The sequence below is a fragment of the Sus scrofa genome, chromosome 7 (genome assembly GCF_000003025.6).
Source record: "Sus scrofa isolate TJ Tabasco breed Duroc chromosome 7, Sscrofa11.1, whole genome shotgun sequence".
NCBI classification, from domain to species: domain Eukaryota; kingdom Metazoa; phylum Chordata; class Mammalia; order Artiodactyla; family Suidae; genus Sus; species Sus scrofa.
This window is the reverse complement of record NC_010449.5, coordinates 5327139-5351169: the sequence shown is the minus strand read 5'-3', so window position 1 is coordinate 5351169 and position 24031 is coordinate 5327139. Positions and strand designations below refer to the sequence as shown.

The following is a 24031-nucleotide window of genomic DNA, read 5'->3' as shown; positions in this document are numbered from 1 at the left end:
GAGGCAGCCTGTGTACTTATGCATGTGTGTTGACGAATTTGACTGGAAGTGAAATCAGAGAAGTCTGCGTAGATGCCAAACACGCATGACGAGATGCTCAACATCGCGGGTTGCTAGAGAAACGCAAGTCAGAGCTACAGCGAGGTACCACCTCGCACCGTCAGAACGGGCATCATCAAAGGGTCTACGACAGTGAAGGCTGGAGAGAGTGGAGAAAAGAGAAGGCCCCGCACTGTCGGTCGGCATGTAAATCGAAACAACCACCACGGAAAGCAGTCTGGAGGCGCCTCGGAAAACTGAAACTAGAGTTACCACTCCTGGGTATCCAGAGAAAACTGTATTTCGAAAAGATCCATGAACCCGGTGTTCACAGCAGGCCTGCTTACGATAGCTAAGGCCTGGAAGCAACCTAAATGCCCACCAACAGGGCGGCGGATGAAGATGTGCTTGCCAGTGTACCGCGGAATGTTAGCCATAAAGGAGAATGAAATAGTGCCACCTGCAGCCACGTGGCTGCAGCTGGACATCATCATACTAAGTGAGGTTGGTCAGTGAAGGGCAGACATACATGACTTCTGGGTGGAACGTAACCAAAGGATGCTCAAGGGTTTATCTGCAGAACAGAAACAGACTCATGGACTTTGAAAACAAACCTGTGGTTACGAAAGGGGACAGACGGTGGTTTGCGGTCGGCACCTGCACACTGTGTCTAGAGTGACTGGCCAGCGGGGACTCGCCCCAGTATTCTGTGGTAATCTACATGGGAAAAGAATCTGAGAAAGAATGGATGCGTATACGTGTATCATTGAATCACTGTGTCGTACCGTAGAAGTCATTGCTACGTTGTAAATCAACCATACGTCAGTGATTAAAAGCTTATATCATGTTCCTGTTTAAGAAGGAAACAATTGGAATATATGTATATATATTCACACACACACGTACTCTCACATATATACAATTACACGTGTGTCTACACACGTTTATATATCTGCATGTGTGTTTATATATAGGTACATGTGTACATACGTGGATGTATATCCTTATAGTTAAAACAATGGGAGGATAAAGTTTTAAAGTAATTACCTAAAGAGAGAGTGATGGGGAGCTCCCATCGTGGCTCAGTGGTTAACAAATCTGACCAGGAGCCATGAGGTTGCGGGTTCGATCCCTGGCCTTGCTCAGTGGGTTAAGGATCCGGCGTTGCCGTGAGCTGTGGTGTAGGTTGCAAACGCGGCTCAGATCTCGCGTTGCTGTGGCTGTGGCGTAGGCTGGCATCTACAGCTCTGATTAGACCCCTAGCCTGGGAACCTCCATATGCTGAGGGAGCGGCCCTAGAAAAGGCAAAAAGACCAAAAAAAAAAAAAGCGAGAGAGAGAGAATACAAAGGATAGTGATAGAAGCAAGACTTTGTGAATATACATGCTTTTATAGATGAGATTTAGGGGCCATGTAAGTATTTTACATAATTTAAAAGGTGAAATTTTAAGGAGCCATCCCTAAAAATCAAGTAACATGTAGTAAAGCAAACCTAAGTTTTAGAATAGTGGAAATTGAGAGAAATTGTTTCAAAAAATTTTAAAACAGCGTTTTTTTTGTTTTGTTTTGTTTTTGTCTGTTTAGGGCCACACCTGCAGCATAGGGGGTTCCCAGGCTAGAGGTTGAATTAGAGCTATAGCCGCCGGTCTCCACCACAGCCACAGCAATGTGGGGTGATCCGAACCACATCTTCAACCTACACCAAAGCCCACGGCAACCCCAGATCCTTCACCCACTGAGCAAGACCAAGGATCAAACCCAAGTCCTCATGGATACTAGTCGGGTTCATTAACCACTGAACCAGGACTGGAACTCCAAGAACGTCTTTAAATACACCCTTAGGACTCATTCAGGAAAAACATATTGTGGGAAACTACGGAACAGGTGACTCACATTTCTTTCAATAAATTGTGTAGGGGAAAGAGGGAGGGGAACTCTCAATTATGTAAGATTTAAGAAACACATTAGGCAGTTGCAGTGTATGAATCTTATTTAGATGTTGGCCTAAATGACTTGGGGGATAAAAAAGAAACATTGGGACATTTGCGGGAGTGTGCACACTCCCTCGATGCTTAGTTTTAGAGATTTATTGTTGACTCCAGGGCGTGTGTGTGAGAGAGAGGCGCGGGGGGTGGGGGGGGTGGGGGGGAGGTGTCTGGTCTTACTCTTTTTTTTTTTTTTTTTTTTAAGAAGAGTCTGTCTTTTAAAGGTAGATGTTGAAATATTCACAGTTGAGGTGATTTACTGTCTGAGATTTGCCTAAAAAGAATCTAGGCTGGCGAGTGGCGAGTGTTGTCGAGGGCACAGCCGGCCAGAGTTGAAGCCTGGTGATAAGTACATAGGGTTCATTATTTTAATCCTCTCTCAACTTTTATATAAATTTCTATATAACTTTTTTATTCCTGAACATTAGAGTAAAAACCTGACCACAGCTGCTCCCTAAGGATGGTTCAAAACCAAAACCCCCAGTCACGAGCATGATTTCTTGCCAATCAAGTTTATCCCCCTTCTTTTTTAGAGTAAGCCTTTCGTCTTGAATTATGTTAAGACTTACGGTGAAGTCACGGACACGGTGCAGAGCTCCTGGATGCCCCTCGTCCCCCTTCTCCCGGTGCTAATGTCTTACGTTACTGCAGTACGTTGGCAAAAACTAAGAAACCAGCATTCGTACATTCCTGCTAATGAAACACCAGACTTGACTTGGATTTCACCAGTTTTTCCATTACAGCCCTCTTTCTGTTCCGGGATCTAATCCAGGGCACCACACTGCGTTTAATTGTCATGTCTCTCTAGCCCTCTTTGGTCTGTGGCAATTTCTCAGTCTTTCCTTGTTTTTCAGAATCTTGTCAGTCTTGAGTCCCGGCCAGCATCCTGTAGAATGTCCCTCAGTCTGGGTTTGGCTGATGTTTTTCTTAAGATTAAACTCTGGTTGTGGGAGAGGATACCAGAGACGTGAAGTGCCCTCCTGTCGCCTTCCGTCAGGAGGTGCGTGCTGCACCCATGACGTCACGGGTGATGTCACCTTCATTGAGTCCACATGAGGCTAATCGTTTTCTCATTCCCCTCTCGGTTCTTTGGAAGCAAGTCACTAAGTCTAGCCCACCCTCAAGTGAGAGGGTGGTTTCAGCTCAGCTTTCTGAAGGGGGAATGGGTTCCCCTTCCAAGACCACCCCCCAAGTTCATGATTCACTAACAGGTCTCAGCAGATGGTCCTCCTGGTGGTGAGGCTTTATTCTGGGCAAGGGACGCGGAGCTAAACCAGCAAAGGGAACAGGTGCATGGGGAGAAGGCTGCAGGAAACCCAGCGGAAACTTCCAAGGGTCCTCCTCACCCTGTGAAGTCTCACAGGACTCGCTTCGGTCCCCGGGAACAAGTCGTGACCTGTGAGCTGTTTCCCAGGCAAGCGCGTCTGAGCCTGGGAGTCGGGGGTGTTCACTGGGGGCTGGACAGGTAGGCAGCCTCTGCCTCGCATCTATCAAAATTCAGACCCCGGGCAGGAAAGAGGTGTCTTTTCATTTACGGGGAGTTTTATACCGTGTGGGGTAGGTTTGCTGGTCAAGTCCCCAGATGCCAGCCTTGCAAGCAGGCCTTTCTGGTCTCAGGCCCAGTGTTAACTCTTTTCTGCAGAAGGAAGTGTCTATGTATTATTACTTTACCACACATTTTTATTTGAGGAAAGTGGAATCAGAGAATAAAATAGAAGCTATATGATGATAAGAGCAACAAAATGCAATGTCAAGTCAGATCATCTCAGAATGAAACACGTGGAATCTAGGTCTCTTGTTCTTTTAGTACTTCTCATGCCCATTTTAAGACAGGGGTATGAAGATATTAACACGTTTTGAAGCATTTCATAATTTCAAAAAATGCTTCCATTAGAAGAAGGCTGTGTACGTTTCAGTGAGTAGTCACATAACAACCAAAACCTGGGTGGAAATCCCAGAAAGTAGTTATGAAGCCTTAAGACACAGTGTGTACTAGTTGCGTGCTTTCTTTTAACAGGAGAAACGTGGTCTTCGAGAAATGCGAGCGCTTGAAAACTTGAAGAACATGATCCATGAAACAAATGAACACACTCTCCCCACATGTACAGAAACCATGGAAGACAGCTTGAGCCACGTTCTCCAGAGATGTAAGCCCGCCGTTGTGGGTGTTGCTTTCAGATGCTCCGCCAGGGTGGGCTTCGCCCGTGTTTGGAGGGAGGTGGAGAGAGATTTCTTAAGCAGGACCCATGAGAGGCAAGTCGCAGAGAAGGTGGTGCGCCCGTGCTTACTGTGTTGCCCCGGATGTTGAGAGCATTGATCCTGCAAAGCACGGTGGATGTAAGAAAATTGAAACATGTTTTACCTTAAAAAAACTTGGCTGTGAGAAAAAGTTCGATGACCAGGGATTAGAATGTGAAATGAATCTTCTTTTTCAAACGGGATATGAGTGTTTCTAATGTTAAAAAAAATCCTATATAAATATTTGTATTTTATCACTTTCTTCATTAAGCAAAATATATATTTTTTTAATTTCTTTGGCTTTTGCTTTTTAGGGCCACACCCGAGGCCTATGGAGGTTCCCAGGCCAGGGGTCGAATTGGAGCTACAGCTGCTGGCCTACACCACAGCCACAACAACGCCAGATCCTTAACCCACGGAGTGAGGCCAGGGATTGCACCTGCATCCTCACGGATGCTAGTTGGGTTCTTGAGTGCTGCTCCGTGACGGGAACCATGGGCCAAAGCTATTTCTGGTGTTAAGCCTCATGTTAAAAGCATAGTCTCCACAATGAAATCGCTGAGTTTCACTGGTCACAGGGAATCCATGCTGTCCTCCTAAAGGGAAGAATTAAAACACAGACAGTGTGAAGTCATTATGGACGTTTCAGCCTCCGAGGAGCACCTCCTTGTCGGCATGAGAAACCACATGCTGCAGGCTTTGGAGGAGATTTCGCTGCTACGAGCAGACACAGCTTCCTGAGCAGGCTCCAGCCTAAGTGTTTCCTTGTCGCTAGTGTCTTGAGCATCAGGGTACAGTGGAGATAAGTATCTGCTTTTAGAGCCGACGTAGTTTTTAAAATTGGCCTGGACCCAGCTGTTGTTCCTGGGAGATTTCATGTTTAAAAACTTGACATTTGTTCGTGAGGTGCTGCTGGCTTGCTTATAAGGGGGTTTATCTATGGGAGATACAGCGACCTAAGCAATACTTTACCAGGTCAGTGATAGTTGAGTTTCGTTTTGTGTCTGTTAGCAGATCTGCCACGTTTCTCTCATCTCTGCATGTTTGAGAGCTGAGCTGGGAGTGTGGTCAGCTGAACGACTCAGAACTGGGTGGTGGGTCTTAAGCTCTTGGTCTAATAATAAGCAACTGTGGAGCAGTGGGGGGGCGGGGGAGGGCGCGTCTCAGAGTGTTCAAACAGAGACTGTTAGAGCATCCTAGCAAAGTGTCTTTGTCTTTGGTGAGCAGAAGCTTTGGAATCAAAACTCACCTGTAGTCCCTAAAAAACCGTTAAAAAATGGGAGCTCTAAGAGTATATGTAACAGTAACCCATAAAGTAACATCAACATACAGGCTTTAGGAGTTCCCGTTGTGGCTCAGTGGGCTAAGAACCCAACCGGTGTCCATGAGGATGCAGGTTCCATCCCTGGCCCCACCTAGTGGGTTAAGGATCCAGCATTGCCATGAGCTGTGGTGTAGATCACAGATTCAGGTTGGACCCAGCATGGCTGTGGCTGTGGTATAGGCCGGCAGCTGCAGCTCAGATCCGACCCCTAGCCTGGGAACCTCCCTGTACTCCAGGTGTGGCCCTAGAAAGACGGAAAAAACATATGGGCTTTACATTTTTCTCATACTGAAGACACTGGCGAGTGTTCAGGATCTACTTATTATGCGTTTCATAAGCTTGTAGACTTGCCCACGTTGGTCGTCTAGAAATCTTGCTTAGTATTGAGGACCTGTCCTTGATTTTAGGGGGTAAGAGGGACAGAAAGCCTCTAGGTTATTCCTCACTCAAAGTAACTAACAAAGCCACAGTAAAAGAATTTTCTCTCCCTTCCTGCCTTCCTCTCTCTTTTTAAGAGCAGTGACTTTATCTTTTTTTTAATATTTAAACAAAAGGACATATGCTAAGTAAAAGAAAACAGAAGTAAGGAAATAAGAAAGAAAAAGAAGAAAGCAGTAAATCACCTGAACTACCTAAAGATAGCCGTTGTGGCTTAACTTTGGGGACTGTCACTCCAGACCTGTGTGTGTGTATTCACACAGAGGGATGCATGGAGGAGTGGAAGCCGAATGAATGGATGGGAGGGTTTGAGGCTCAGGGAGAGCTTTGCTAAGAATGAGGTCAGACGGGGTTTTAGTTAAGGTATCAATTTTAAATTTTATTCGAATGTACTAGAATAAAAATCGCAAGTAAAACACAGGAAATACTTTGAAATAAATGTTCCTTTTTATAAAAGGTAGTAGTTACTAAAAGATCATTCAAAGCAAGGTAGTTATTTGAAAAGTGCAGACGTTACCGTCGTGTCGTTGTTTCTGCAGTAATTAATGTGACGAGGGATGGGGGTCAGGACAGCAGACCTTCCCGCTCGCCCCTCCTCCCCAGCCTCCTGTTCGTGGATCGGAACTTTGTTTACGGATGAGGCATTATGGTGTTTGTTTTCCATTCTGCAGTAATGATGTCGCCAGTTACTTATGTAGTCTTAGACTGTTCCGTTTCTCTCTGTTTTTAATTTATTTTTAGATTTGCAACGATGTGGTTGTAATTCTGCTTCTTTCCTTAGCTCTGCAGTCTCACTTTTCAGGCTCTATGTTTGATCTCTTTTTAAAAAGTCATACTGTCGTCTTGTATTTCAAAGGACCTATGAAGCATTCTTTAGTTATCTTTCAGAATGGATGCTTTCTGTCTGTTCTCTCTCTCTCTCTCGCATATTATATTTCTTTCTCCCCAGCCCACTCTCTCTACAAATGAAAGCGTATTAGAGTTACAAGAATGATTGCAACTTGGAGTTCCTGTCATGGCACAGTGGAAACGAATCCGACTAGGAACCATGAGGTTGCGGGTTTGATCCCCGGCCTCGCTCAGTGGGTTAAGGATCCGGCGTTGCCGTGAGCTGTGGTGTAGGTGGCAGACGTGGCTTGGATCCAGCGTGGCTGTGGCTGTGGTGTAGGCCAGCAGCTGCAGCTCCAATTCAACCCCTAGCCTGGAAACCTCCAAATGCCATGGTGCAGCCCTAAAAAGACAAAAAAAAAAAGAATGATGTCAACCTGTTTTCTTTTTCTCATTGTTGGGGAGATGGAGCAGTTAAGGTAGGTGAGGAATCTCAGTTCTTTATAGAATTTGTGTTCTGTTCTTGGACACCACTTTTCAAAGCGTAAATGTAGTTATATAATTCTTAGTTGTTCAGTAAATGGATTTTTTTCTTTGCTCCCCCCCCCCCGCCCCACCTTTTAAGGCTACACCTGCGGCATATGGAAATTCCCAGGCTGGGGTCACATTGAAGCTACAGCTGGGGCCTATGCCACAGCCATGGCAATGCTGGACCCCAGCCGTGTGTGCAACCTACACCACATCTCATGGCAAAACCCTCTGAGCAAGGCCAGGGACCGAACCCACATCCTCACACATCGAATCCTTAACCCACTGAGCCACAATGGAAACTCATTTTTTTTTTTTTTTTTTGCCTTTTAAAAAGCTTCTTATTTATTTTATAAGATATTTTGGAGATTGAGTTTGATTTTGCTTCACTCTGCCTCTGTACTCGAAATCTTTTAAGAACTCATTTTTCAAAGTACTAACTTTTTTTTTTTTTTTTTTTTTTTTTGTCTTTTTGCCTTTCTAGGGCTGCTCCTGCGGCATATGGAGGTTCCCAGGCTAGGGGTCTAATCGGAGCCGTAGCCACCAGCCTACACCAGCGCCACAGCAATGTGGGATCCAAGCCGCCTCTGCAACCTACACCACAGCTCACAGCAGCACCAGATCCTTAACCCACTGAGCAAGGCCAGGGACTGAACCCTCAACCTCATGGTTCCTAGTCGGATTCGTTAACCACTGTGCCACGACGGGAACTCCTTAAAGTACTAACTTTAACAGCACTTTACTAATCAGAATTTTTGCCTGTAATTTCTTCATTAACTATCTTAACCGTGTGAATATTTATCATCCTCTCCCCACTGTATTTACAGTTGAGGAAACAGAAATGTGTAGTGTTTTTCAGCATCCATGGTTCTTCTCCATGGCAACTGGAGGAACCATCGTGCAGACTTAGTTTTTCTGCCTCCAGAGCTCAGGCCTCTTCAAATTCAGGATGATGCTTCTGCGTGTCTTTCAAAAGGTCCTAAGGAAAGTCCGTCCCCCTTGCTTCCAGGACTCATTTTCTGCCGGCTTTTCTCCCACAACGCAGGCTTCTCCTTCTCAGTGTACTTGGTTAGTTTCTACTCCTCTCTTGGACTTGTGACATTGGGGGGCCCCGAGGCTGGGTTCTGGGACGTCTTTTCCATCTGTACACACTTGCCTGGTGATTTCATATGGCATCACAGCTTTAAATAATGCTTCTTGGTAGCAGTCAGTCATTCTATATTTACGTCTTCACCCTGGACCACTCCTGGAATTCCAGACTTTTATATCCAGCTGCCTAGTCCACCTGGGTGTCTTGTAAGCATATCAGCAGAGTAACTTGTCCAGAATTGAGCTGGAACGTCTCCCTCAGTTCTTTCATCCCATTGCAGTAATGGCAGCGCCATTCCCCCCCCCCCCCCAGGCTGAAAAAGCGGAACTCCCGTCCCCCCCGCCCCCGCCCGGCCGCCTTGCTGTCTCCGAAGTGCTCCCTGCCCACCTCTCTGTCCACCTCCCGCCTTCCCTCTTCTCTCCTCCTCCCTCTTTTCCTCCTGATCTTGCCCTCCTTCCTCCCCCTTTTCCTTCTCTCCCTCCCTCCTGTGTATCCTATTAGCAGATCCTTTTGGCTCAACGTTGAGAATGTCGCCGGAGTCGGATGACCCTGGTTTAAGCCGCAGTCATCTCTCCCTTGGATTGCTCTCCTCGTCGCCCCGTGACTCACCTCTGCGTCTCTCTTTACTCCCTGTTCTCTGCTTAGAGATCCTAATGGTCCCTTTAAAATCCAGCTTGGCTCTTGTCTTACTGCATCAGAAGCGCCTCACCTTGCTTAGGTACAAGCCCGAACCCTCCAGTGGCCGAAGGTTCTGCACGATGCCCCCCCCCCACCCCCCCCCCCCCGCTGTCGTTTCCGACCTTTCCTCTTCCCTCCTCCTCCTTCCTCGAGGGCCGCTTCTGCCCCGGGGCCTCTGCGCTCCCGTCTCCCCCGGCCTCCCCGCCTCGCTCTGTGCTCCTCTCCGGAGCATCCGTCGCCCCGGCTCGCCGACCGTCTCCGCCCAGGGGCGCTGTCTCCCCACGAGCAGGGGCGCTGTTCTCTGCAGCCTCTCGGCCCCCGGAGCAGAGCCTGGCGCTTCGGCGCCGCGACGTCGGCGCTTGTGGGTTGAGGTGGGTGCGTGAGAGGCCGCCTCACCTGCGCCCCTGGCGCACCTGACCGCCTGCCCCCGCCGGCAGACGAAGTGACTTGCTTTCCTTTTGACGTGAGGACCTAGGGACGCTGAGTTACCGCGCGCGGTGCCCTTTGGGTTTGGAGAGAACGAGTCGGGGCGTTGAGTCTTCCGCGCGCGCGTCTCGCCGGACGGGCAGAGGCTGCGGCCTCCAAAGCGGGGCGCGGGGCCTGGTCAGGCGGGTCTCTGAGATGCTGCAGAAGCAGATTTCACGCCGTTCGAAAGGAAACTTTTTTTCAATCATGGGGCTGAAGAAAGAAAAAGTGCATCATTCCAGAGACTGCAGTTTCTCCAAGTGCATGTGCCAAGTCGGAAGATTATCCTGAGGAGCAAAAGCCGGCCTTTGTCAGATCTCGCTGAATTGTTAAAGGCCACCCACTCCCAGCGACAAACTAAATGCCACAGTCTCCTAAGTCTTCTTTTAGATTAAGCCTAGAATGATCTTAAAATGCTGAGGTACCCAGAGACCACAAAGTGGCTTTTTCTTAAAGTTCTGTTCAGAGCCAGGAAAAAAAAAGAGACAAGAAAAACAGGACATGATGGAACTACTGCTCGGGAGAGATGATGTAATATTAACATGCCACAGAAAGAAGGCAGATCTAATCGGCTCCCTTTGTTTTGTTTTCGGCTTCTCTGTTAGAACAAACAATGATTGGGAACTGAGTTTTAGTACTGAAGTATTATCTTTGCTATGACTAAAATGAATGGTTACTGCTCAAAACACGACTTTTAAAAAACTCTGCATCCTCCTCTTTGCCATATTCCAGTAGGGAGGGACGGAGCATTTTTCTGAAAGAGAAATCACAGCCCCTGCCCTGTCTGAACTGGGGGGCCGGGCGGGGTGGGATAGAAAGGCACGATTGTGGAACCCTTAGTAAACCTCAGTTTAAACCAGTGCGTGGTTAAGCGGGAGAACACACGCATACCTCAAGAAAGACTTTCAAATGAGAGAAAATCCGTATGTGGAAGGGCTCCATAAAGGCACTAGGCCTGGAGCCGGGGTTCGAAGCACGCGAAGACTTTGATTAGAAGGAAGGAGTGAGTGAGGGAGGATGGGGCGAGCGCCGAGCCCTGGTAGCAGTGACGCCTCTTGGCCGCTTCCCGTGTGGGAAACACCTCCCTAAGGGGCTCTTCTTATTAAGCTTCGTCAGCGTAGTACCTACCGCGTCGTCTCATCTCTTCTGTCCGTCTGAGGCCTCGTGGTGGCTGTTAGGTTCATTTTATAAATGAGGTACCACGATGCTGCGGGGCTAGGAGTAGCCACGGTGGTACCTGGCACGTGGCAGCTGCTCAATAAACACACAACCCGTGGCTGAATGAACGAGCGAGCAGACGTGTCCAAGGTCCGTGACACGAGTAACACGAGCTCAGCTCCACGCTTGACTGAAGGGCTCTTGCCTGCGACCGACCTGCGAAGTAGGTGAAAGACCCCTGTGTTCAAAACTCAGTCCAGTAGATGAAGAGGTTTGAACCCCTGATGGAGTGAAACCAATTTTATTGCTGAAATCATGAGAGTAGAGTGTTGAAGAGCCAAGTCCTCAGGGCCAGAGGTCAAATTTTAAGGCCTGATTTCTGTACCTGTAGTCATATTACCTCAAGTATCATTTCACTTCTTTATGCTGCAGTTTGGTTTTGTTTTGTTTTTTGCTTTTTACGGCCGAACGTATGGCATATGGAGGTTCCCAGGCTAGGGGTCGAATTGGAGCTGTAGCTGCCAGCATACGCCACAGCCACAGCAACGCAGTTCCGAGCTGTGTCTGCGACCTACACCACAGCTCACAGCAATGCTGGATCCTTAACGCACTGAGCAAGGCCAGGGATCAAACCCACATCCTCATGGATGCTAGTGGCTTTGTTATCTCTGCGCCACAGTGGGAACTCCCTATGGCGCAGTTTTTAACAGATGCCAAAAATCTGTAAAATGGGATAGTGATTCTCACCTAGTAGGAAAGTGGGATTAAGAGGGGTAATACCTGGAAAGTACTTAGCACATAATCCTACAGTGATTACCAACAGTTTTAACTCACTACAAAGGGAAATGACTCAGTGAAAGGTCCAGAGACCTCTGAACTGGCAGTGGCAGCCAGGATGAGCTGGAAGACGAGAGAAGGGGTGTGAGGAAGCGCAGAAAGTCGTTGAGGCATTCTAGATGCCAGGTACTGCCTGCGGAGAGCAGAGGTGCCAGCAAGAAGAGGGGGAGGGGAGGGAGTGTGTGAGTCACGGAGATAGGAAGGCTTCCTCGGCAGATGGGAGGGACATCTGTCAGGTGTTTCAGACCTATTTAGAGAATTCTGGGGTCCCCAACGACGACAGCTTGCCTTTGGAAGTCCTGCCAGATGCAGCTCAAGGCTCACGAATGGTAGAACAGCCTGACTATACTGGCCGGCCTGTTTTTTCCCTTTTAGCCCCCCCGCTCCATGACCAGCAATTGTAACTTATTAAAAACTGAGTTTTAACTCATTAAAAAAAAGTCTTTTTTTGTGTGGTTTCTTGAGAACTAAAACTATCCGAGTGTGTTTTTTTTTTTAATCCAGGTACGTCTCCCCTTAAACAAGGGCTGCTGATTGAAAACCCACTGTCTGTTTTATTTCAGTGCAAGCAGCTACTGCCTCGGTCTGTAGACTCCAACAGAGGGAACAGGAGCGGAAAAAGGTAAAAGAGGGTCATTCGGATAATGGGGCCTGTAACTCCGGGGCTTTTGTTTTCGCCGTATTTTTAGCAGTTGGTTTCGATAAAAAATTCTCTGGATTTGTTTTCTTTTGTGCAGTGATTTTAAAAGGTTAAAAGGTGGCTGATTCGTTGATGCTGTGTTGTGGAGGTGTGGTCCCATAATTGCACCATCTATGGCTTTATAATGCAAATTTCAGACCTCTCTTTTTTGCTTTTCAACATTTCCATCTTTTCCCTGAAAGTGGTATTTGTCTCTTGGAGGAAAGTGAATAGGACTCTGACATGGAACAAAAAATACCCACCAGATTCCGACTGGAAATATAAATCTTTGAGCCTAAAGCCTAGCGTATATTGTGTATATTTCTTCTAGAAAAGAAAGCATTCCTGCCTGCAGATGAGTTCTTTAATGAATAGTCCTAAGAGTGCCAATCACTTGCTGGGTAGTGCTTTGCTTATTTGAATTCTATCTTAACTAAATTCAGACGTGGAAGAAAAAAATAGCACAAGAATTTAAGTTCCGGCGATAATTTGATGTTTTAACTATGGTTCCCATAAGTACTTTTATAACTTATTTATTGCTCTAAACTACTAAAGATACACTTACTAAGAAATGTTAAAAATACTAAGTCACTCTGAAAAGAATGCCTTTTTGTGTGCGTGTGTATCAACAAGTGTTAACTGTCTCCATTTCTCTGGGATGCTGGTTAATCCACAATAATGGTCAGATCTGACACTGTAAAAAAAAAAAAAAAAATTAACCATGCCAGAGTTTAAATCTCTACACCCTCTGCTCAATTCTCAATGTGGATATAAAGCTTAGAAATTCAGGAGTTCCCGTCGTGGTGCAGTGGTTATCGAATCAGACTAGGAACCATGAGGTTGCGGGTTCGGTCCCTGCCCTTGCTCAGTGGGTTAAGGATCCGGCGTTGCCGTGAGCAGTGGTGTAGGTTGCAGACGCGGCTCGATCCCGCGTTGCTGTGGCTCTGGCGTAGGCCAGTGGCTACAGCTCCGATTCAACCCCTAGCCTGGGAACCTCCATATGCCACGGGAGCGGCCCAAAAAATGGCAAAAAAAAGACAAAAAAAATAATAGTAAAGTTTAGAGGAGTTCTCCAGTTAACGAATGAACATGAGTTGCGGTTTTGTATGTTAAATTGCGTGACTTTGTATTGCAAGGTCATGGCTTCTCTGGCATGCACAGTCGAGATACTGGAACTATAGCGAAAAAAAAAAAAAAAAAAAAAAAAAAAAAAAAAAAAAAAAGTTAGAAATTCAACAATTTGATGAATCAGGCCTTCCACAGGACCTGACAGTCAGGCGGGTGGGAAGGCTGCCTGAGAGGAGTGGGATCCCGGCGGGCCAGGTCGGACAGCAGGGCTGCTGCTGAGCCCTGGGTGAGATGGCAGGACGGTGGGGTGTCGGGGTGCAGGGCATGCACAGGGTCTGGAGAGCGGCCTGAAGGCACAGGAGGGTCTCGGTGTGCCACGCCCAGCTGGGCAGCTGATATTTTGTTAGTCCTCTACTTCGCAAGGTGCCACTAGGGGTGAAAGATTTTAGTTTGTCAAGTTTAAGGCAGTTAGTACACACAGAAGCTGAAAGTCTAGGAGGCCCAAACCGCTAATGATAATGTAACGTAGGACAGAGTAAGAGCAGTGATTAAATTACAAGAGCTTTGCATGCTCTTGGCAAAAAGTGTAATTTGCTAGGACGGTAGTGGCATTGAAGCCCAGCCTTGATCAGTGAGAAGGAATCCAGTCCATAGATGATGGGAAGAAAGAGCTCGTGGGGTAAGGGACACAGTGGAAGCAAAGGCAAAAGATGGGAGAAGCCCGGGGTCTCAGGGAGCTGGCCTGTGCCCGGTCTCCATGGAGATTTCCGGAGAGGAGTGGAGAGCATCATCGTGCTAAGCGGAATAATTCGCCACTGAAGCACCAGGACCAGTTCTGTGGTTGAGAATCATCAAATACTGGCAGTGCTGGTAGTTACTGGCTGTAACACAGGCTCTTGGCTTTCAAAATAAAAATGCAAAGGGGATGTTTTTTACAAGAATATGCACTCACATAAAAGACATTCTAAGACATTCTCAGAGTGGTTATGATTCTGATAAAATGGCAATTCTTGTCATTCTTGAGCAGAACTAACCTGAAATTAAATTATAATTGGGTTAGCGCCTCTAGTCACTTTGAACTTTTTTCACATTTGGTGTATTAACTGTATATAAGTAGGAAAATGACTAGATTATGTAAAAAACATACCTGGTATCTTCTCTTTCTGGTGCTTCCCCTTATTAGCTAGCTCTGTGCCCTTGGGCAGATAGTTCAGCTTCCAGGTAAATATTGGTTCTACTTACCTGATATATTATGTTACATAATTTATGCAAAATAGCTTTCCCATTCGGATGTCAGCTGGCATTTGTGCCCTGCCAGCCCGATTGTTTGTTTAAGATGCAGGCAACCCGTCTATGGATAAGAGCCCTACTGTGGTCAGTTCCAATCGGTGAAAGACGATTTTCTATGTTAAAATAGACTGTCCCTTGGCTTAAGAAAAATAGCCTTAAGAAATAATAAAACCCTTAGGATCTTTTGGTCTTAAATGTATCTCTTACAGAGAATGTTACTAAGTATTTTTTATGGAATGTATATTAAAAGTCAGTCTTTTAGACTATGTTGAAATGTCATCCTTGTTTCTCTGCTAGTGCTTATGTAGTTAGCAGAATCCTTAAGGTAATTTGTGTTTGTGTTTTACTGCCATATCTGGTCTTGCTAAAACTGTGTGGCAGATGTTTTGGACTACATATATACATAAGACAGAGGGGTAAAGTTTAATTTCTCATCTAGCAAAAATGTGCAAAGCAAAATTGACCTCTAGCTGCGTTTTACAATGTAGTGTTAATTGTTGCCTTGGTTATACTGTGGGCCGCATTTTGTGTATTTGAATGGCTCTCAGAACAAAGAAAGATGGGAGTAGTAATGGAATAACATAGACTCTTGCCATTAATCATTAATTCTTTTATGTCAAGACAATTTGTGGAATTCTGTGGGAAGTAAGTTATGATAAACGTCATTCATCCACATCACATTTCCCACAATTGATATCTAAAAGTACATTCAGAAGAACAATAAACGCACATTCCCCAGTTATTTGCCATACATTTTCAAAGACTACCAACTGAGGAGTTCCCTGGTGGCCTGGTGGTTAGGGATTTGGCATTGTTCCTGCGGTGGTGCAGGTTTGATCCCTGGCCCAGGAACTTGCGTGTGCTGCAAGCAATGAGATTTCTTCCTGATAGAGTCTGAAGATGCAGGATAATGGATCAATACAGTCGCCCTCTGTTTCTACAGGTTCCCCATCTGTGGATTCAACCAAAATATTTAAAATGTATATTTTTAAATTCCAGAAGGTTCCAGAATGCAAAACTTGAAGTCGCTATATGCTGGCAACTATTTCCACAGCATTTAAATTGTATTTACATAGCGTTTACATCGTGTTAGGTGTTAGAAGTAATCTGGAGATGAGCACCTGGGAGGATGTCCAGGTTATGTGCAAATCCTGCATCGTTTTTATGAGAGACTCGAGCATCCGTGGATTTGGGTATCCATGGGGGGTCCTGCAACCAAAACCCCACGGATCCCAAGCGATGATGGTACATAATGTTCCATTTAAAATCATTCCCGAGAGTTGTTATTCTGACACTTCTCATCGAAATAAATACTTCTTCACGTACCCATAGAAGGCATGTGTACAATTGCTGGCACATGTACTGCTGACAGATGTTCTGGAAGACCGTTTTGACTTGAGTTGGCTTCTTCAGCATTGCCCTTAGGTTAGGGTTTTTCAGCCTCTGCTCTGTTGACATTTTGCAGCAGATAATTCTTCGTCGTGGAGTTTGTCCTGTATGTCGTGGGATGTTGATCCTCCACCCGCTGGTACCAGTATCACCTCCCCTATCCTGTGCTGTGTCTAGAAATCTGGGGGACAGAAGCATCAAAGTCGCCCCCTAGTTGAGAATTACAGACTTAGACTGATGCGTGCAAAATTTGTTTTTATCATGTATCCCTGATAGACCTGGTCCTGGACACAGTTTGCCCTGAGGATTGACTTCCCTTTGAATTTACCTCCAATGAGCTCTGTGTAAGCTGGGTTTTTATTTCTCTTTCTTCCTCTGTTGTGGAAGGGCCAAACCATTATAGCTAATTACTTTGGGTGCGCCATTATAACTCATTAATACATTTTCTCTTTATTTTCTTTTAAAGTTGGCACTTTCTTTTTTATCTTGAGAATACATCCTTTTTTTTTTGAATATCCGATTGATTTCTTTGAGGAAGAACCCTTTGAAACGTGATTTGAATGTTTTAAATTGTGATAAAATATACATATCAGAAATTTACCATTTTAACCATTTTCGAGAGTGCAATTCTCTCACGTTAAGTTCATTCACGTTGTTCTGCAACCGTCACCACTGTCCATTTCATCATCCCTGAGACTACCCATTAAACACTTACCGGCCTGCACCCACTTCCTCCCACCCCTGTAAACCAGCATTGCACTTCTGCCTCTTAGACGCCTCTGAGTATCTCGTATAAAGAATCATACACTCTCTGTACCTTTCTGACTTGTTTATTTCACTTAGCACAGTGTCTTCAGGGTTTATCCCTGTTGTGCCGCGTGTTAGAATATCCTTCCTTTTCATGGCTGAATCCCCTTCCATTGTATGAGTTGACCGCGTTTCGTGTGTCCGTTCGCCTGTTGATGGACACAGGTTGCTTCTCCTCTTGACTGTTGTGGGTAACACTGCTGTTAACTCGGGTGTACAGTGTTGTTCAGATTCCTGCTTTCAGGTCTTTTGGTTGCGTACCCGCAAGTAGATCACACGGTAATTCTGTTTTTACTTTTGTGAGGAGCCATCACACTGTTTTCACCACTGGTTGCCTCTTACCGTGTTTTCACCAGCAGTGTTTCTCCACACTCACCAGTACTTGCTATTTTCTGTGTCTTTGGTAGTAGCCGTGGTAATAGGTATAAATGATATCTTGTTGTGGTTTCATTTGCATTTCCTTAATGATTCGTGAGGTCAAGCATCTTTGAATGTGCTTTTTTGCCAGTGGTGTATCTTCTTTGGAGAAATGTCCACTTAAGCCCTTTGCCCAGTTTTTAATCAGGTGGTTTGGTTTTGGTCGTTGCTGGGTTGTAGGAGTTCTTCACAGGTTCTGGATATTAATCCCTTGTCAGATACTGGTTCGAACATAGTTCCTCCCACTGTGTGAATTGCCTTTTCAGTCTGTTGATAGTGTCCTTTGATGCACAAAAGTTTTTAAATTGATGAAGTCCACTTTGTCTGTTTGTACTATCGTCTCTGTGCTTTTGGTGTCTGTCCAAGAAATCCCTGCCAAATCTACTGTCATGAAGCTTTCCCGCTGAGTTTTCTTCTAAGAATTTAATAGTTTTAGGTGTCGCATTAATTTTTGTATATGATGCGAGGTAAGGGTCCTGTTTCCTTTTTTCTTTTTTGCCTGTGGATATCCAGTTTTCTCAGCTCCATTTGTTGAAAAGATTATTCTTTCTCCATTAAATGGTCTTGGCACCCTTGTCAGAAATCATTGGGCCGTGTATGTGAGGGTTTATTTCTGGACTCTCTGTTTTGGTTCATTGGCCCGTATGTCTGTCTTTATGCCTATACCACACTGCATTGATTACCATAGCTCTGTGGGAAATTTCGAAATCAGGAAATACGGGTTTTTTTTAAGGTAAGTTTTATTTTTATTCAGATCTAGTGAGGTCAACAGACCAGGGGATGATGGCCACAGAAAGACAGCTTGTCACTCACAGTTCCCAGGAGAAGGGGGAGCCATGCCACATGGGGAAGCACCAAAGTCGATCAGGAGGCAGAGTTGGGCGGGGGACATGGACAGAAGCTTTTATTGTGATTTCCTTAGGAAGACAGGTGAGGCAGAGTAGGCAGGTTTAGGATTCGCTGGGTTGAATAGTTTCAGCAGGTGCTGGGCCACAGGGGCGGGCCCTAGTTGGGCAGATGGGTACTGGCCCAGCGCGTGAGAGCCCAGTAAAAAAGGTGGTTGGGGCGTGGGCTCTGGGGTGGTGGGCTTGCAGGTAAAGGGTATGCTCTCTGGGCGCCACTTACCATCTCTACTAATAGGCCGGCCCTGGGAGGGACAGTCTCAGGATCGGCGGGGCCCAGGTGTCCCAGCATCAGGAACTTGTGGTTAATGTAGTGTGGGGCCTCCACCTTTGCTCTTTCTTTTGTAGGGGTTCCACTGACTTTGTAGATCACTTTGGGTGGTATTGTCTTAAGAATGCTAAATTCTCTAGTCTGTGAACGTGGATATCTTTCCATTGATTTGTGTCTACTTTCATCGGTGTTCGATAGTTTGGTATACAAGTCTTTTGCCACCTTGGTTAAACCTGTTCCTAAGTATTTTATTCCTTTCAGTGCTGTTGTTAATGGGAATGTTTGGATTGTCCATTGTCAGTGTAAAGAAGCACAACTGATTTTTGAGCATTGATTTTGTATCCTGTGGCTTTGCTGAATTTATTAATTCTAACAGGTTTTTTGGTGGAATATGTGGTTTTCTACATGTAAGATCATGTTTCTGTGAACACAGATAATTTTACTTCCTTTCAAATTTGGATGCCTTTTGTTGTCTAATTTCTGGCTAGGACTTAAAATATATGGAATAGAAGCGGCAAAAGTGGAGTCTTTGGAGTTCTGGTCATGGCTCAGCAGAAGCAAATATGACTAGTGTCCTTGAGGATGCAGGCTTGATCCTTGGCCTCAGTCAGTGGGTTAAGGATCAGGCATTGTCGTGAGCTGTGGTGTAGGTCACAAATGCAGCTCAGATTTTTTTTTTTTTTGTCTTTTTGCCTTTTCCAGGGCCACTCTCACGGCATATGGAGGTTTCCAGGCTAGGGGTCTAATCGGAGTTGTAGCTGCCGACCTACGCCACAGCCACAGCAACATGGGATCCAAGCCGCGTCTGTTACCTGCATCACAGCTCATGGCAACACCAGATCCTTAACCCACTGAGCAAGGCCAGGGATTGAACCCACAACCTCATGGTTCCTAGTCGGATTGGTTAACCACTGAGCCACAGTGGGAACTCCTGCAGCTCAGATCTTGTGTCGCTGTGTCTGTGGGGTAGGCCAGCAGCTGTAGCTCCAATTAGACCCCTAGCCTGGGAACCTCCATATGCTATAGGTACGGCCCTAAAAAGACAAAAGACAAAACAGTGAAGACGATAATAGTAAAGATTTCCACCAGTCGTCTTCCACCTTGCTTATTTGTTCTCCTGTCTTCCGTATCCTGCTCCGGGTTCCTTCTTGTGAACTGGCTATTGTGTTGTTCATCTTTGCTCGTTCAAATCTTTTATGTCTTTGTTAAGCATTTCTTGTCATGTGTCCCTCTTTGGCTCCAGTTTTTTTTCTGAGATCTGGGATCGTCTTTGCTATCATTACTCTAAAGTCTTTTTCATGGAGGTTGCTAATCTCCAGTTCATTTAGCTGTTTTTCTGGGGTTTTTTCTTTATTCCATCATCTGGCTCCTATTTCTCTGCCTCTTCGTTTTGTTTAGCTTTTTGAATGGTCTCGTTTTTGAGGGTACAGGGCTTTAGCTTCTCTTGCTTCTGGCCTCTTCTCTCTTCTGGGTGAAGTGGATAGGGGGCTTGTGCCAGGCCTCCTGATGGGAGGGACTGGTACCTGCCCACTGGTAGGTGGAGCTGAGTCTTGTCCCTCTTGTAGGCGGGGCTTTGTCTTTGGTGTAATTAGAGGTGGCTGTGTATCTGGAGGACTTTGGGTAGTGTGTTTGCTGATGAGCGGAGCTGTGTTCCCACCTTGTCTGTTGTTTGGCCTGGGGCCTCTCAGCCCTGATGGTTGGGGTCAGATTTTTCCAAAACGGCCACCTCTAGGGACGTTCACACCAGGGATGACTCCTTTGGACCTCCGCCTCCGGTGTCCTGCCCCCCAGGGAGCCACAGCCGTCCCGCTTTCCCAGGAGACGCTCCAAGATGGGCAGGTAGGTCTGACCCAGATCCTTGTGGAGTCCCCGCTTTGCCCTGGGACCCAGTGCACATGAAACCCTGCAGGCGCCCTTAGTCCTGGGGCGCTCCTGTGCACAAGCCCCGCTGGCCCTCAGCACCAAATGCTCCAGGGGCTCCTCCTCCCGATGCCAGACCCCCAGCCTGGGGGACCTGACATGGGGTTTGGAACTCTCACTCCTGTCGGAGAGCCTCTGCCATAGTTATTTTCCAGTTGGTGGGTCGCCCATCAGCAGGCAAGGGATTGCTTATATCACGAAAATGCCTGTCCTACCATCTCGATGGGGCTGTGTCTTTGTCTTTGGGTGTAGGGTATCTTTTTTGGTAGCTTCCAGTCTGTTTTGTTGATGGTTGTTCAGCAGTTCGTTGTAATTTTGTTTTCGTGAGAGGAGGTGAGCTCAAGTCCTTCTACTCAGCATCTTGTCTCTGACTCCCTATCATTTTTTAAAATGCAAGAATGTTTAGTAACCCAAGGGTTAGAAAGGTGACATGATTCTGAACTGTCAGGGATTTACTTTGGAAATCAGTCTGTGTGTAGCTGATGCACTTTGTCCAGGACTGGCTCTATTACTGGAAGTCCTTTAAATTAACTTCGGTGTGGAATACAGAGTTTCCTAAAGGATAAACAATGAAAATGTGCAAATCGGATGCATGTTTTACCAAACTTCAGTGGTAACCTCCGTGATTGTTTAGAACTCAGACCAAAGAAGGATTTTGGAATGTTTTGTGAGTAACATTATTCAGTATTGCCAGTGCCTCGTGAAAATAAAAAAGCCTTTTGGTTGTCAGAGTCACTGGTTTAAGTTCTGTTCAGACTGTGCACCCCCTTATTGCTTGCGCCCGCCCTGCCCCCTCCCCCGCCCCGCTGTTGGAATGCTCTTAGAACATAGTGCGTTGTAATTGAAAACAGAAAGCTACAGCCCTGTCATATGTATATGACTACATCTTGTTGATACTAAAGACACACGTTTACAGACACAGAAGTCTGTAAGTGCAGCCATCAAACTGCTAATAATGCTAGGGAGAAGGGTACAGGGGAAGGATTTGATGTGTGTGTGTGGTGGGGGGGGTAGAGGGAACTGTCCCTTTATATTCTTGTACTTGAATTTGCTTCTAAGATCTGTGACACTTCGTTGATAAAAATTAAGGGGAAATGCTAATGTAAGAGGAATTACTGAGCCGTAAATATTGCACTTTTTTAAACGGATTTTTTGAAAATTGCCCTTCATGAAGATACTAATTACTCCCACCACTGTGAATATCAACCTTTTTTTTTTTAAGAGAGTGGAACAGGGAGTTTTATTTTATCGTATTTTATTTTTAGGGCCACACCCACGGCATATGGAGGTTCCCAGGCTAGGGGTCAAATCGGAGCTACAGCTGCCAGCCTACACCACAGCAACGCCAGATCTGAGCAGTGTCTGCAACCTACACCACAGCTCACGGCACTGCCGGATCCTTAACCCACTGAGAGAGGCTAGGGATCGAACCTGCATCCTCATAGATACTAGTCGGATTCATTTCCACTGAGCCACAATGGGAACTCCCAACTTTTATTTTTTTATTTTTATTTTCATGGCCACACCTGTGGCATATGGAAGTTCCTGGGCTAGGGGTCAAATCAGAGCTTCAGCTGCCGGCCTAGGCCACAGCCACAGCAACTCAGGATCTGAGCTGCATCTGTGACCTATCCTGCAGCTTGCGGCAATGCCAGATCCTTAACCCACTGAGTGAGGCCAACAAATGAACCCACATCCCTGGGCACACTATGTCAGGTTCTTAACCCGCTGAGCCACAACGGGAACTCTGAATATCAACTTTTAAATGTATAATGTAGTATACTTTTTTGGTAGCTGCTAGAAATTTAACTGCTAACTGTAATTATCTATTACAGGTCATTTTAAGCTTTAAATGGTAAATAGTTCCATTGCTCTATATCATGTTCCCTCTGTTAGTCTTGTGTGAATCTGTCTGAGCATAACTGTAGTCAGATATGACCATTATTTTTTTTCTTTGTATTTTTTTAATTTTTTTATTACTCAAATGAATTTACCACATCTGTAGTTGTATAATGATCATAACCATCTGATTTCACAGGATTTCCATCCCACAGCCCAAGCACATCCCCCCTCCCCCCAAACTGTCTCCTCCGGAGACCATAAGCTTTTCAATGTCTGTGAGTCAGCATCTGCTCTGCAGAGAAGTTCTGTCTGTCCTTTTTTCAGATTCCACATGTCAGTGAAAGCATTGGATGTTGGTGTCTCATTGTATGGCTGACTTCACTTAGCATGATGGTTTCTGACTATTATCTTTCAAACGTGTTTTAAATTAGAGGAATCCTTATTTCAGATTAAATCTTACGTAGAGCCCCATGTACCGAACAGAAAAGCAGAATGCCTCTGCAAGGCGATGATGTCTGCAGTTAGCTCACTGTTTAGAAAAGATTTTCCCTTGTTTCTGAGAGGCGTGTTTAGTTGTGAACAGGTTCACGGCCATGTTAGGCTTTGATTGAACGTGGTCCTTGGCCGTTACGACTTGCTCACGAGTGAGCGGAGGCGACTCCTGTTGGAAGGGCTCTCGGAGACGAGGAGCTGCCGTGGCTCCCTGTTAGGAGGCGGCGTCTCGGCCGCCTCAGGTCAGGGAGTCTCCTTGTCATCCTGTCCTGTTGAGGCTGCAGCTGACCGGACTGCAGTTCCTGACCCTTGCAATAGGTGTGCCCTCGGGTAACCTTCACGCCTCACTTTTCCTGGCCATGTGTTAAATTTGCTAGTTCGGGACTTCTCTGCTCGTGTGTTCCATAAAACCTCAGGTGTCAGAAGTCTTAGAGCACGAGTCATTCCTTACAGCCAGGCCTGCACAAAGCTGAGAGTTCTGTCTTTTTAAGCATTGTTCTTTTATAACTATTTTAGATGGAAATCTTTAAAAATATATTCTACACTTTCCTGGTTTTCATAAAAAATATATTAAATGTTACAGGTTAATTTTTTTAAGGATTAGGAATTACTGAGAATATAAAATTTTACGTTATGGTACACATGTCGCCATTCCTCAGGGAATTAGAAAGAGTATTTATTCTAAATGCCCTCAGGTGCTGTCTGTTTTTAAGTTTTTGTATCTGCTTTCTCCTTTACTCAAAGGCTGATGTCTGTCATGTCTTTCCCTCTTATTTATCAGCATTTTCTTTATCTAATTTGTGACTTTTAATGTGGTGTGGGTTTGGAAACCAGTTAACTAACCTGGTTAGGGTTGTGTATAAAATAGGGCCGATAAATTCAGAATCAGAGCGCTTTTCATGAATACTACAGTATTTATAAACGGACTCTGTGTTAGGTTGTCGTTTGGGGTATTGGTTGCGTGTTTGTGTATGTTAATATTTTTGATGGCTTAAAGTTCTTGCCAAATAGTTCTCAACTAAGTTTCAAGTGGGTTTTACTTTCCGGTTGCTGGGTATCATTTCCATATAAAGAGTGCAGTGTTGCCAGTAGAGGAATAACAAGCTACCCCTCCCTCTTTTTTGACTAACTGTTGTGAAGAATGCAAGATTGCAAAGCAGTTATTGTTATTAAGGGTGGACTAAATAAGAAAGGATAAAGTAGGGTGACTTCCAGAGCTTCTTGATATGAAAGCAAGACTAGATTTTCAACTGGGTGAGGAGCTGGTAGCATTCACCTTCTTCTCGCCTGGACGAGGAGGCCAAGAAGTAATATCCGTCTTATATGAAAAAGCTGCCTGGATATAT

The 24031-nt window shown here is 45.6% G+C and overlaps 1 protein-coding gene across 1 annotated transcript in view; it reads left to right on the top strand.

The window, feature by feature from the left end:
• Positions 1-24031, top strand: part of BLOC1S5 (biogenesis of lysosomal organelles complex 1 subunit 5) — a 38880-nt gene that overhangs the window by 12177 nt on the left and 2672 nt on the right. The window contains 2 exon segments of the mRNA NM_001098591.1: positions 4042-4171; positions 12172-12230. Of these exon segments, the coding sequence (NP_001092061.1) occupies positions 4042-4171; positions 12172-12230 (189 nt within the window).